Raw genomic sequence first — 15,377 nt, 5'->3', positions numbered from 1 at the left:
CATATTATTCCTCTCTCAAAAACCATCATTTATTCCCTATTGCCTCAGTGATATAAACTCTCTAGTCTAGCATTTAAGGCCTTCCAAAATCTATCTCCCACCTATCATTCTAGTTTTATCTTCTACTATTCCTAATTACTCCACTTCCAGAAAAACTTCACTACTAGTTCTCCAAAGTTGGCATTCGAAGCATTAGAACTACAAGCATTTACCCAGAATTTACTCCCTCCTAATCTCTCAGAATCCTCTTCTCCCTCTAAGTCTTAGTTCTTCTCCTCTGTCATCACCTCTGAGGTCACCCTTCCCTGTTTCATCAAGTTGCTAAAATCTCTCTCCTCAAATTATCTTGTATTTCCTTATCTATAACTTCCCCAACTCCCATCTCCACCCTGACTAGTTCACTAGTTCCTTCAAGGAAGGAACTATTCTATCTTTTATCTTTTTATTCCCCAAATATTCCAAAGGCCCTTGAACATGGAAGTTGTTAATAATTCTTCATTGAATAGAATTTACTAGAGGAGAAAGATGCGCAGATGTGTTCAATAGTCCTAGGTGGCAGCTGCTGTATTATAGACTGTTGGTGTACTCAATGAGATAAAATATAGTTGTCCTGTCGCTCTTGAGATCTGAATTGAATGCATGTAGTGATTTGTTCTAGTGAACTTTATCATATAGTAGAATTTTAAGGACCAAGAATATTTGTACTTCTCTGAATGAAACAAAATGAGGTGATAGTAAAAGCTGACATAATTGCCTATAACAGGGGCTGTCAAATATTGAGAATTAGAAAGAGAAATTCCATTTAAAATCACCCTAAACAATTTAAAATATTTAGGAATCTATCTGCCAAGACAAACACAAGAATTATATGAACACTTTCCACACAATTAAAACTAGATCTAAATATGTAGAAAAACATTCATTGCTCATGGGTAGGATGAGCTAACATAATAAAAATGACAATCCCACCCAAACTAATTAATTTATTCAGTGCCATATCTACCAAACTACCAAGAAAATTATTTTGTTGAATTAGAAAAAAAATATAGCAAAGTTCATTTGGAAGAACAAAAGATCAAAACTTTCAAGGGAACTAATAATGCTTCACATTTTAAAAAGCATTTTCGTACTTGACATTTCAATTGAGACAATTGTGAATTACCCCACATTGTAATATTAGGGGAGCAAGGTTCTGAGAGGACAAAGTGATTGGGCCAAGATTACTCAACTACTAGAAGGGGATTGAGTTCGATTCAAGTGAACATTTATTAAGCATCTATCATATTCAAGGCATCAGGTTATGTGATGAAAACACAAAATCACTGTTGCTCTAAAGTTCCTTACATTCTACCATGTGCACAGACAAATAACTGGATCCTCGAATCCAAGTCTAAAGCTCTCTATCTGTACAGCTCTGTGTCAGAAGCCCTTAGATGACATCTGAACTTATTCTTGGCTTAAGTTGGTGTTGCCCTATTTTTTAAGATGTTCAACAAAGAATATTTCCTCAATCTTTCCTAGTTCAATACACTGTGGCTAGACTAAATGCCTCTTCCTGAAACTTCAACCCATTTTCCCTCCCTATGACTCTCTCACTAGTGATAAAAGATTTGGTACCATGCTCCCCAGAATAACCATTTGTCCATCCTTTTTCTCAATTTGCCTTTTCAACAGAAACCTACTAATAGAAAATAAAAGAACATGAAATATACTAATGGGACCTCTTCTGTGAAAGAATTCATCTTACTGGGCTTCCCAAGCCTCAATCACCTACAAGCTCTGCTGTTTCTACTGTTCTGTATCATCTATGTGATGACCCTTATAGAGAATCTGGTCATTATTGTAATTGTCCAGGTCAACCGGCAACTCCACACCCCCATGTATTTCTTCCTGGCTAATCTATCAGTACTAGAGGCTCTCTATACCTCAGTCACCATACCCAAGATGTTGGCCAACTTTCTGACCGAGAAGAAGACTATTTCCTTTGCTGGATGTTTCACACAACTCTTTTTCTTCCTCTCCCTTGCCTCTTCTGAGTGCTTCCTCCTGGCAGCCATGGCTTATGACCGCTATCTGGCCATCTGTCTCCCTCTGCGCTACCCAACACTGATGAACCCAACTGTCTGCCTGGTTCTGGCCCTAAGTGCCTGGCTTAGTGGCTTCCTGGCCTCCTTTGTGTCTATAGTGCTCATCTCCCAACTGAGCTTCTGTGGCCCCAACGTACTCAATCATTTCTTCTGCGACATCTCCCCACTGCTGAAACTCTCGTGTTCAAACACAGAAGCTATTGAGACTCTGGACTTTGTGGCAGCTCTGGCTGTGCTCATGACCTCTCTCTGTGTGACAGCATTCTCCTACATCTGCATCCTGGCTACTGTTATCCAGATTCCATCTGGAACAGGTCGCCGGAAGGCTTTCTCTACTTGTGCGTCCCACTTGGTGGTGGTTACTGTTTTTTACACTACCACTATATTTATGTATGCCCGACCTCGAGCCATCAGCACCTTTGACTTTAACAAGCTGGTCTCTATAATCTATTCAGTGGTGACACCACTCCTCAACCCTATCATATACTGCCTGAGAAACAGAGAAGTGTGGGAAGCCTTGGCCAAACTCACCAGGATGCTCAGATTCTTTGTGGCTGCTCAGTTTAGCTCCTCTGTGAGAGAGAAATTCATCTGAGTTTTAAGTGGATATATGTCTCATCTCCTCTCATTACTACCTCTATTCCTCAGGAAAGAGGAGAAAAAGACCAGCAAAATGAAAATCTGTAACTACATACTTGTCTCTTGATTTGCATTGTGCCTTTCTTTTTTATCCCATGCAATAATGTAGCTAGAACCATGGGTTGAAGCTAATATGGTGGAATGATAACTTTAGACATGCTCAAAATATAATTTTACACGTACAAGATAAGGAAAATGTGACTAGATATCAACTACTGAACTTCCAGATCCCCTTGGTAAACTCATCTTGAGCTTGCAGTTCACTGAAACTTGAGAATAAAATGACAAAAAATAAAGCACTCTTTCCTCGGCAAGCCTTTACCATTCATCCAAGCTTACATTTTCCCAAAAGAATGCATATATTTAATAGGTACAAGGAATAGTGCCAAGTGCTGGCCACTGTAGTAAGGTCCTGTGTAACCAGATGAGTAAGAAGTGTTTATAGGAGTGATTTTCCTAGCTCCTTCTCTGAACAAAGTCCTAAGACAGCCGAGCTTCCCACTGCCATCTTTCCTCTGAGGGGAATTCCTCACATTAAGCTACAATGCTGACCTATCTCATCTGTGAAAGTAATTTCCAAAGAGTAGCATAACAGCTCCTTTGAAAGTTCCTAATCTAATATCTGGGTAAAGTGGGTATCCTATCCTATGCTATGGATGGATTCTATGAAGATTAGGGTAAGGAATGGGAATTAGGAACAGTCAAATTCTGGGATTTCGATCTAAAAAGGAGTTTTCTAGTCCTCCAATCATAATTTTATAGAAGAGGAAACTGAGACCCAGTGAAACCACATGAATGATCCAATCAGACAAGCAGGTTCAAAGACTGGAAATTTAGGTCTTTTCCCATTATACTATGTATTCCTTGGCTCCATTCAATCTTTATAGCTGCTTTGCCAGTTGCTTTGCCATATTTCCTGCACTAGTGAATACAGAAAGGTTGAAGATGGATGAGGGAAGCTAGACCAAGGAAGAGACATATGAAAATGGACTGAAGTGGCCAGAGTGAAGATGATGGAACAGAAATGAGAACATTGAAAGGAAACACTGAAGAAAAATCCAGGATGTGGGACACAAGGGACTGGAAGTGATCCAGAGATGGGCATATGAACGGCTGGCTTGGGGGGTGGAGGGGAAGGTGTTGAAGTGAAGAGAAAATAAAGGGTTAATGAGATCTCATTCTTCCCTATGCCTCTGGCATCTTTACCTAATTATTACTTCCACTGCCCTCTTCTCCTTTCTATTCTCTCTGCCACCATACCATCTCTCCTCCTCTCCATTATGTCTCAGCCTCTCCCTCTTCTTCTATTCTTTTTTGTATTCCTCTTCTTTACCTCTTTCCATTCTCTCCTCTCTTCTATTCCTAGTCTATAGTATTTTCCTCTCCCCTCTCTTTATGAAAGTAATATATAATTATTCCTTTTCCTCTTTTAACCACTCTAGGTGCCACTGTGTCCTACTCTAAATCTTTCTCCCTTACTATTCCTTTCATTCTTTTCATATTCCATCCTATTCTTTGCTTTGCCAGTGGCCTTCTTCATCATCTATTCACTTGCCCACTTCTTTTTCATGGACTCCCACAGTGGACTCTTAGCAGACTTTACCCCATGGGAAACCTAACCAGCCACTATCTGAGAGAACATTCTGAAACTAGATAGAAGCCTCAGTGTATTGCTGATTTTCTCTCCCTGCCCAAAGCCCCCCATTCTATCCAACTTTGCTGAAAAAATTAAGAAGTGAAAAGGCATACTAACCTTCCCCTACATTTCCTGCTCATTCTGGAAGATTTATCTAATAAATGGCTCTGTAAGACAAATCCTCCCCATAAGATCCTCTTGCAAGAAAAGAGTGATCTGAAACTCTTTAAAAAAAGTAGTCCCTAAGATAAGGCTGTACAAAATATATGAGATGAAATTCCAGAGTAATTATAAAACCAGTTTTACTCCTATCCACCTGGAAATCTCATTACCTACAATTCTTCCTAAACCATCCTACTATCTTACAAGCCAACTTCGAAGCTACTACCAGAAGCTACGTGGAATGGAGGGGAAAGGAGGGGAGAAATAACTGATAGTCCTAGAGTTGGTTACAAAGCTTCATGTGCTTCTATTATATAATGTGGACAACATGCTTCCGTTCCTACCCAGGAAAAACAAGCAGTTTTCTGATTCAGGTAATCTCCCATCTGTGATAGGAATTCCCATAAGGCGATTGGTAAAATGCCCTCAGAATATGCTTCTCCCTTCCCCTATCCCAGCACCATATCAGAAATATAGGTATTTTCTAAGCATGCCAGATGGCTCCAGAACATGGTAGTACATTCAGGATCAGATGTTTCCTAGTAGATGGGGGTGTAGATTTGGATTCAAGAAGGCAGTAATTCATATCCCACCTCTGAAATATACTAGCCAATGGGATCTCACTTGATCTCTGTGTCTCAGTTTACTCTTCATAAAATGAGGATAATAACTATAATAACCAACAGGGGGAGGTGTGATCAGAACCAAATAAGATTATGCACATAATTCACTTTATAAACCTTATAGAACAAGATGTTATTGGCGAATAAAACCAGTTAAAAACCACCTTTTTTCTCCAAAGTTGGTTTGTACCAAACTTAATTGAAGCCCATAATCATGCTCCAAATAAAAGATCAAAATCACATCCTGAAATGATAAAGACAAGGGGGTAGCATCATAAAAATGAATTGTGTCTTTATTTGAAGTTAAAAAATACAAAGCAAAAATTTTTCACAGTAAATTTATATTTCATAAAGCTATCTTCTCTATTTTTTCAGTTTTGTAAACCTCAAAGCACAACAAAAATGTTGTTATAGTTGTTGTTTTTCAGAAGAGTCACCGAGCTGATGTCTAATTCACCACAATGAATTCCTTACCAGGCACATAGGCTCCTGTTCTCTTCTTCCCTGAGCTCAGTAAAGAGAGGCTAACATAGTCATCCACACTTCAGTGGCCCTAATAGGGTAGTGTCCTAGCCCTGTGACCTAGTTATGTAAAATTGGACAAAACACTCGATTTCTCTGTATCCATGGATCTTTTAGGAGTCAATAGCCAAAAACTCCTAATCTAACTTTTTATTATTTGAATTCGCAGTCAGATAAGTAGACTATCTTTTCTGGTCATAGAGGGAGCTGAACTTCAGGTAAGTCATTCCAGGACAAACCATCCTTATTGGACCCCTGCTGTTTCCTCTCAGCAGGGGGCATCTCTCTCCCTTGCATTGCCAAGCAATATACCCTCTCTCCCCTTAACTCCTCCTTACCCCTATACAAATCTCCCATTATCCCCATTTTTCCAATCCCATTTCCTTTCCCAATAAATATTACACATAATAGACCAAATAGTCACCCAACTAAGTTTTTTTATTTAGGCAAACCAGAAGGCACTAATCATAATTATAATATCAGCTCATATTCATTTCACCAGGCTGAATAGAAATAATTTTCAAATGTATGGGAGATAGAAATATATATATATATATATAAAATGACTATGTATAATCACCTAGTTCCTTTCCTCCATGATTGCCTACAATTTATTCTGAAAATATCCTGTTATACATAATTCTTTGCACATTATCTCAGTCCTTGATAGCCTCAGTTAATAAGGCCTCATTGATAAGAACATTTATAGTAGCAATTTTTGTGGTATCAAAGAACTCTAAACAAAATAGATGCTCAATGAGTTGAAAATGACTAAACAAATTGTGGCATCTGAGTGTAATGGAATATAATTGGGTTCTAAGAAATGGTGAGTGTAATGAACACAAAAAAACATGGAAAGATCTGCATGAACCAATATGTGGAGATGTAAGAAGAAACACTATACAAAATGACTATAACAATGCATATGGAAAGAACAACTCAAAAAAATCAAAATTGAGTATTGCAAAATTATGAAGAATAAATATGAATCCAAAAAGGAATAAGAAAAGACCCTTCCCAGTCCAGTCCCTTGCAGAAGTTAGTGGCCCATAAGTGAGGAATATTGCATTTGTTTTTTTAGAATTTGGGGATGTATTAATCAGTTTTTGTATATTTTTCTCTTCCTTTTTCTTTTGTTTTCCTCTAAAGGAAAATTTGTTGGCTTTCTTAAAGGGGGTTAAGGAGGGATGATGAGGGGAATTCTGGTGATAACAAAAGATTTCCATAAAATTTTATTTTTAAGAAAGATAAATGCCACCTAAAATAGAAGGGGAGTAGCTCTTACCAAGTTTCAGACTTCCAGACATCACTCGCACTGGTGAGGTAAAAGAGACATGGCACTAGAAGGGATCAAGTTGCCTCCATTTGGGAAGGATAAAGAGATCCCAGAAAGGTTACATGGGAAATTTTAACTTCCAGGGGCTAAGCATATGTGGCTAATTGTTGGTTCTAATAAAGAATAATAAAGTTTTCATTCAAAAAAATGAGCAGAAAGTAGCCAAGAAGCAGCAGCAACATGTCTTCAATTAGTAGACTAGTTTGGGTCTAAAGCTAATTATAGCAAAAAAAAATCTTTATAAGGGGAATGGGGAGATGGTCCTGTTTTTATAGAAGTGGTAGTGTAGTTTTGACAAAGGCTTTGAAAGGACAGTCAGGAATAGGCAGTCATCTCACCTCCAAAGTGAGCCATTCTTTAAAAGATACTACTTACCAATGGAACCCTGAGTACTCTTCCAATATTTTCCTTCTTCATTTTATTCCCATTGGTTCCCTTTGTAAATTCATAGAATATTAAAGCTAGAATTTAATTTAGCCCCTTCCATAATCAAAGACGAAAACTAAAGCCCAGAGATGGGAAGTGTTTTTCCTAAAGCCATACAGCTTTTCATTTGCATAAGTGAGAATGAATTAAATGAATTTTTTAAAGTACTTATTAAACACTGAAATATGCAAAGAACTGCTAAATGTTAGATATTCAAGTGGGGAAAAATCATTCTTTATTATCAAGAAGCTCCCAATACAGCTGGATGTCAGGTTGCAATGCCAGAGATCTTTAGAGCAGATGGCAGTGAGGCATATCATATGGTAAAACATGAAGGCAGTGGCAGAGCAGCTGAGACTTGAACTCAGGTCTTCTGACTATCCAAGTGATGCTCTTTGTACTATACTTTTGTGGGGAAATGCTGGAAGGAATGATAATGACTCTATAGAAGTGTGTAGAACACAGGTTGCCTCCAGAAAAGCAAAAATTTATTTTTTTTTGTCCTAGATGAATATCATTTATTTATTTGTTTGTTTTTAGGATATTTGCTTTTAGGGTTTTTAATTAATTAATTTAATTGATTAATTTAGAATATTTTTCCATAGTTAAAAGATTCATGTTCATTCCCTCCCCTCCTCCCCCACCCCTCTCATAGCCAACGAGCAATTCCACTGGGTTTTACTTGTGTCATTGGTCAAGAACTATCTCCATATTATTGATATTTGCATTAGGGGGGTGATTGTTTAGAGTCTATATCCCTAATCATATCCCCATCAAACTATGTGATCAATCCTATGTTTTTCTTCTGTGTTTCTGCTCCCACAGTTCTTTCTCTGGATGTGCATAGCATCTTTCTCATAAGTTGCTCAGAGTTGTTCAGGATCATTGCACTGCTGCTAGTAGAGAAGTCTATTACATTCCATTGTGCCACAATGTATCAATCTCTGTGTACAATGTTCTCCAGGTTCTGCTCCTTTCACTCTGCATCAATTCCTGGAGGTCATTCCAGTTCACATGGAATTCCTCCAGTTCATTATTCCTTTGAGCACAATAGTATTCCATCACCAACATAGACCACAATTTGTTCAGCCATTCTCCAATCGAGGGACACCCCCTCGCTTTCCAATTTTTTGCCACCAAAAGCAGAGATTTAGAGGAATACATTTTACTTGAAATATTCTATAACAAAGAAGTCTATTGAAAAGTTTTAAACTTTTATATGAACTATGTTATTTTCTTTTTTAACATCTTTAAGAAATTAATAATCTTTATTATTATTATTGTAGCATCCATATTGTGCTTTCATGTTTGCAAAGCATTTTATAAATATCATCTCATTTAATCCTCACAAGAGCCCTAGAAGGTAAATATTATTACGGCCCTTTTACAGGTGAGGGAATTACAAAGAAAAGCTAAGTGATTCACCTGGGGTCACATGGCTAGTAAATGTCTGAGGCAAGATTTGAACTTAAGTCTTCCTGACTTCTGACCCAGTGATCTACCGACTGCACCATCCAGCTGTCTCAGCTTACCCAACCATCTACCTGAGCTCAACATCCAACTGTCCCTATCCCCCAGATCCTCCATGTTTGCTAAAGGAATGCAGATGCCTGTGTCTCCATTATCATAACAAGATGGTAGAGACTCTCATCTATAGGTACTTCTCCTGTCCTATAGCTAGAAAACTTTCACTTCCAATTCCTTGAATCCTTGAGAGTGAAGTATTTTATTTAAGGCAAAAATAGTTCCCCCCACTTTTGCCATTCCCAACACTCACATCCTCATTTCACTCAACCCTTTCCTTCCCAAGTCTCAATCCTCTTCTGCCCTTCCTTTTAGGCTGTTTCTATAGCATAAGAAAACGTCCCTTAATCCCAGACTCTTCCCAACATACATACTTTGTTCTGTGACACCTCCAGAAAACCTCCATAGCTCTACATCACCAAAGCCATGAGCTGCCCCTTTGTCTGCATAATCTAAGGCCATTTTGCTTTGCTTCTTGAATATGCATCCTTCTCCTCAAGCCTTCATGTGTACACTCCATTGCAAATTCCTATTCGCATCAGCTATTCTGAACAAGCATTTCTGTATATGTGTGGGAGTAAGCTCAAAGTGAGTGGGCTATTTGTTATCTACTAATTACTAGGTTACTTCATTAAATGGGTTTGCTTTGAACTGAATTATCTTCATGATTAATAAAAGTAAATAAATAATGGAGGAAAATGAACTATGATTTGGAGCATAATGCAGTTTTAAAATATTTTAAATTATCAACATGAAGAGAAATGAGAAGAAAGTTAATTTAGAACTCCAGATGGTTAAGACAAATGGATGGACCAAGATGTATGGAAAGGTCTCAAGAATGAAATTCTGAAAATACAAATAATTCAAATTCAAAACAGATGCAAAAAGAACTCACTAACCACATTAGATTTTTTTAATACACAAGATATTTCACAAAGCATAATTCTGGTGACCTGCTAATGAGAGGAAGTAGCCTAATATTGAATACTGAAGAAGTAAAAATGATGGAAGGAAGGTAATCAAAGCTAAATACAAAAGAATGACATGATCCTATAAGAAAAGTGTTAGGAACACTGAAGTTCAGAATGACATGAGGTTGCCAATGAATACTAACAAGGAGGGCTTTTTAAAAAAGCTATGTTGAAAGCAATAAAATGTCCAAAGGGAGGGTTGCAAAACTTTGGGTGGAAAAAAATAATGCTAATTAAGGGCAATATAGCTTACTGAGTGGAAAGACAATCTTGAACCCAGAAGGACCAAAATTCAAGTCCCTTCTCCTCACAATATACTACTAGCTATGTGGCTCTCAGAATGTCATTTAATCTTTTAACTCTCTATGCAACTAAATTACAGAGAAAAGGGCTGATCAGCTTTAACAGAGGACTTTTTCTGACGTGGAAGTTCACTATACCAATGAAATCACAAATCCAGTCCCCATTTCTTTTCCCTAAGGAGCAACTAACAGAATAATATTTTTACTTCTGTTTTCTCTGCTAAAGAGAATAATATTTGGACTGAGAAGGCTAAAATAAAAATAATTTGTGACAAATTGTCTTACCATCTCACTTCTCTATTAGAAATCGTCGGGGGCAGCTGGGTAGCTCAGTGGATTGAGAGCCAGACCTAGAGATGGGAGGTCCTAGGTTCAAATCTGGCCTCAGACACTTCCCAGCTGTGTGACCCTGGGCAAGTCACTCGACCCCCATTGCCAAGCCCTTACCACTCTTCTGCCTTGGAGCCAATACACAGTATTGACTCCAAGATGGAAGGTAAGGGTTTTAAAAAAAAAAAGAAAGAAAGAAAGAAATCGTCAAACAATGGCCACTCGTTAAGTATGCTGTGAAGGGGACATTTTTTTCTAGATGTGGGTTGAACTAGAATCCCCTATCAACTCTAAAAATGTGCTTCTGTAAAACTCCAAATCAGTGAGAAAATGGAAAGAGCATATAGTATTGCTACTCTCAATGAGTTTAAGCCAACATAACCAAATGGAATTCATGCTGGGTTACTCAAAGATGTAGAAGCTATGGCTGCTGAGTTACTCTCAGTGAACTTTGAAAAACCATGAAAAATGGAAGAGGCTCTGCTGCTCCAGCTTTCAAAAGAAAGAAGAGGGTGAAATCCTACAGATATGGAACTTTGAATTTAAGAAGACTGGTGAAAGAAAATCAGCAATCACTATGCGTCTGCATGACACTCCCAAGAGCAAGATTGAAGAGATATGATTAGGTGAAGATTCATACAAAAAAAAAGATCTGAGAAATTCAATAGGTGGCAAAGTCCATGTGAGTGAATAGTGTGAAGTGACAGTCAATAATGCTTCAGGTTCATGCCAAGAGAGCTGGTCTGGAAAAACTCAAGTTCTAGGCTTAGGGCTTCTGCTTTTGCTAAAAGAAATATAACACTTCTTTGGACGCTCAGGAGAGGACTAGGTCTCTCCAGATGAGCTCCCAGTTCTCACCATCAATTTCAGCATTTTTAAAATTCATCATATGTACCAGGTGCTGTACTGATCTCAATGAGAAGGCTCTAGAAGTGGAAAGGGGATGGGAAGAGCCTCTTATGAAAAAGTGGATGCAATCTGAATCCTAAAGTAAACTGAGGAAGTCAAAATGTAAAGGTACTGAGGCACTGAATCCAGGCACAGGGTATGAAAAGACTTGGAATCTCAGCTCCAGCTTATGAAATTTCAGATTCGTCCTCCCAGATCAATTTTGTTCAGCTCATACTGGTCTAAAGGAGGGTCCCTTCAGTGAGATGACTTGCTTCTTTCTCCCAGAGATAAATAAAAATCTTTATGTCTACTATCTTTACCACAACTACCTATCACTCGAGGCATTCAAGCAGCCATAATCATAGGAGCCCCTTGTCCAGAGCACTGAATAAAGGATTTCTGCGTTGGGTAGGAAGCTGAAATGGATGACCTCTGAGTTTCCTTCTGTCTCTAATATTCTAATTATATGAATCCTGAATGAATCATGCTTAAACACAATCCAGAGCACTCAAGATATGGAAATATGTGTATGATTAAATCATAATTTAGGTCCCAGAGATATTAAGGGAAATGAGACTATAAATCTATTACGAGCGCTGTCCAAGGTTACTTGGAATCACATCCAAAGCCTGGCTAACCTGGATCCCTCTGTGAGAACACAGATGTCTGCACTCACAATTGAGTTACACATTTGACTCCCCCATTTCTCTATTTAAATGTGACCCTGGGGAAAATACTAGCGATGCTACTTCCTCTAAGCCTCCTTCAGAACTGCCCAGCCATCATTTAATGTTACTTACTGGTAGATAGCTAACGAGACCCTAGGGATCAACCCAGGAAGGTGCACAATGACAAATTGGTAAAAGTTGCTCTTCCTCCTCCCCTGGCAGGGACTATGGACTTCAGGTGATTAAAATGTACCCATGGTCTTGATCAAGGAAGCATGTTAAACCCAGTAGAATTGTGCATCGGATATGGGAAGGGGGTGAGGGGAGGGGAGGGAAAGAACATGAGCCTTGTAACCATGGAAAAATATTCTAAATCATCTAATTAAACTTTTCAAAAAAAATAAAAAACAATAAATGAATAAATAAATAAATGAGTGAATGAATGAATGAATGAATGAATGAATGAATGAATGAATGAATGAAGTATGCCCATGGAGGTTTGACTTTCTCAAATGTTAGTATCATGGTTGTTTTTCAATTCAGAGGGTATTAATTGTTGGATGGACTTTATTAACAATCTCTTTTCTGAGGCTGCTTGCTGGACAAGAAGAATTAGATGGTCCCCAAAGTAAGAAAAGCAGCAACAGCTTACTTTTAAGTAGTATTTTGCTTTCATACCCATTATGTCCTCTAAATTTTGCAATAATCTTGTGTTATTATTATAGTATTGTTTTCCCCATAAATATTATAATCTCTTTTTAACAGATGAGATAACTAAGGCTTGGAGAGATTATGAGTTGAACATAGTCAAATTGCAAGTGAGTGGTAAAACCAGAACTTCAAGTTAACTTTCTGACCCTAACGCCACTGCTCTTACCCTTACAATTTGCTGCCTTTGAAGAAGATTGGCTTCTATTTCTATCACAAAAGCCCCATGGTGGAAGTACCTGCTTCTCCCACCTAAGGAGAAATGAAATAAAATTTAATACCACATGTTAGGGACAACTAGGTGGCTGAGCACCAGGCTAGAGATTGGAGGTCCTGAACACAAATCTGGCCTCAGACACTTCCTTAGCTGTGTGACCCTGGGCAAGTAACTTAGCCCCAGTTAACTAGCCCTCACCACTCTTCTGCCTTGAAACCAATACTTGTACCCATTCTAAAACAAAAGGTATGAGTTTAAATTTTTTTTTGTTTTTATCCATGTAACTGCCTATTTTTAATTTTATTTCCTAATTTAAAATTGCACTTTTGTTCATTTGGAGAACTTAACAATTTTTGTTATATTTAAGAGTTTCTTTTTAATTGAATACTCAATGTATTATCTTCATTTTCTCACTTTTGTTCATCTATTTTTTCAAAGGGATACATTTTTCTCAAAGGATCACTTCGGCTGCATTATGGTATCTTTTGTTTGTAATTTCTTTATAATGTTCTTTAAAATAATTATTTTTATCAATAAGATGGAAGTAGGTCTTGATCAACAACACATGTAAAACCCAGTGGAATTGCATGTCAGCTATGGGATGGGGTGAGAGGAGGGGAGGGAAAGAATGTGATTCTTGTAAGCATGGAAAAATACTCTAAATTAACTAATTTAATAAAATTTAAAAAAAAATAAAAATGGATTAAAAATGATTATTTTTGTTTCTGTGATTTATTCCTTGCATTTTCTCAATGTCTATTCTTCTTGACTTCTCTGCCAGCTTTGACATTGTTCATCATCCTCTTCTTCCTAGATTTTCAGAATATCACTCTTTTCTGATTCTCCCCAGCTGGGCATTTTCTTGGCTGTCCTCTGTGGCTAAAATGCTCTCCCTCTTCCTCTCTGATGAGTCTTATGAGACTGACTAAATTAACTCCCAGGCTTTTTGTGCCAATTGAATCAGGTAATGAGTGTGAAAAGTGTAACCATCTTATAAATTTAAAAGATTAAGATACAAAAAGATTTGACTCTTTTCCAAATAGTAACATTAAAAAAAAGTTCTTGAAAATAATGTTTAATGAGTTATATTTAAAAAAAAAACAAAGAAAAACATGACACATATACATATGATTTGATGGAGAAGAATGTCTAAGATATATATATGAGTTAAAAATTATATATATATATATACATACATATGTGTATATATATACATACACATTTATAGGTGCCTATCCCTGTGCCATATTGCTGGGAAATTATTCTATGGCAATAGCATGCCTAACATATTGTAAGTAGGTGCTTAATAAATGTTTGAGAGTTGATTATTTCATTGATTGATTGATTGATTGACTGACTGGGAAAGAGAAAATTATTTTCTGGCTTCCCTCACCATGATGGGAGAATATTAATCAACACATCCTAGGGATCTAAAGCAGCCCATGATAGAATCATCTTGGGTAAGTTGAGATGAATTCTTCCCAAGACTCTTCTTCAAAAGATTACTCATGTAAAGGTCATACAATACCATGGAGAATTCCCTGGATTAAAGAACTGTGGAATTCCAGAATTCCGACTCATAAAAGTTCTTATATGATTTGGCAAGTCTATTGGGACTATTGGGATACCCTGCATATTAACTGGTCATATTTTATCTCCTTCACAGGCCATTACCAAGAGGAAATGAAAGTGATTCTGCTATTTCTCATTTCACATTTCATAGAAACTTCTCCTCCCTTCTTCCCTTATAAGAGTGAACTGGGGCAGCTAGGTGGTTCAGTGGATAGACAGCCAGACCTGGTGTCAGCAGGACCTGGGTTCAAATTTGGCCTCAGACAATTTCCTAGCTGGGTGACCCTGGGCAAGTCACTTAACCTCCATTGCCTAGCCCATATCCCTGTTCTGCCTTAGAACCAATACTTGTATCTATTCTAAGACAGAAAGTAAGGGTTAAAAAAAGAGAATTAAAAGTATTGAAGTCACTGATGTGAGGTGGCTAATGCTATGAAATGTAAAGTTAATTTTTCTTTCTGTGTTTTTAATAAATATAATAAGAAAAGAGAAGCAATGAGACATAGAGGACAGAGAGTTCAGACAAGTTCAAGTCAGTTCAAGTCTTGCCTCTGTCACATAATGGCTCAGTGACTCAGTTTCCCCAGCTGTAAAACGAGGAGGCTAGGCTGAGTGACCTCTCAGGTTTCTGCCAACTCCATATCTGTTATCTTATGAATTATTTATTTCACTCCTCCTTAAAATCCTTCTTTGATTCCTCATCATGGTGATGATGGCGTAGCTCCTGGAGGTGATCCTTGGTTCTTGAAAATGATGCCATAAG

General features: G+C 37.6%; 1 protein-coding gene across 1 annotated transcript; it reads left to right on the top strand.

The window, feature by feature from the left end:
• The first annotated feature begins 1,701 nt into the window (after positions 1-1,701).
• Positions 1,702-2,682, top strand: LOC100028191 (olfactory receptor 6-like). The gene has a single exon (XM_001378249.3). It carries the CDS (start codon positions 1,702-1,704, stop codon positions 2,680-2,682), a length of 981 nt encoding a protein of 326 aa, XP_001378286.2.
• Positions 2,683-15,377: the final 12,695 nt, after the last annotated feature.

This window comes from Monodelphis domestica, chromosome 1 (genome assembly GCF_027887165.1).
Source record: "Monodelphis domestica isolate mMonDom1 chromosome 1, mMonDom1.pri, whole genome shotgun sequence".
Classification (NCBI taxonomy): domain Eukaryota; kingdom Metazoa; phylum Chordata; class Mammalia; order Didelphimorphia; family Didelphidae; genus Monodelphis; species Monodelphis domestica.
This window is presented reverse-complemented; position numbering and strand designations above follow the sequence as displayed.

What these genes read in the sequence shown, in the direction of transcription:
- LOC100028191 (XM_001378249.3), top strand. Translation starts at nt 1,702, where the DNA reads ATGAAATATACTAATGGGACCTCTTCTGTGAAAGAATTCATCTTACTG.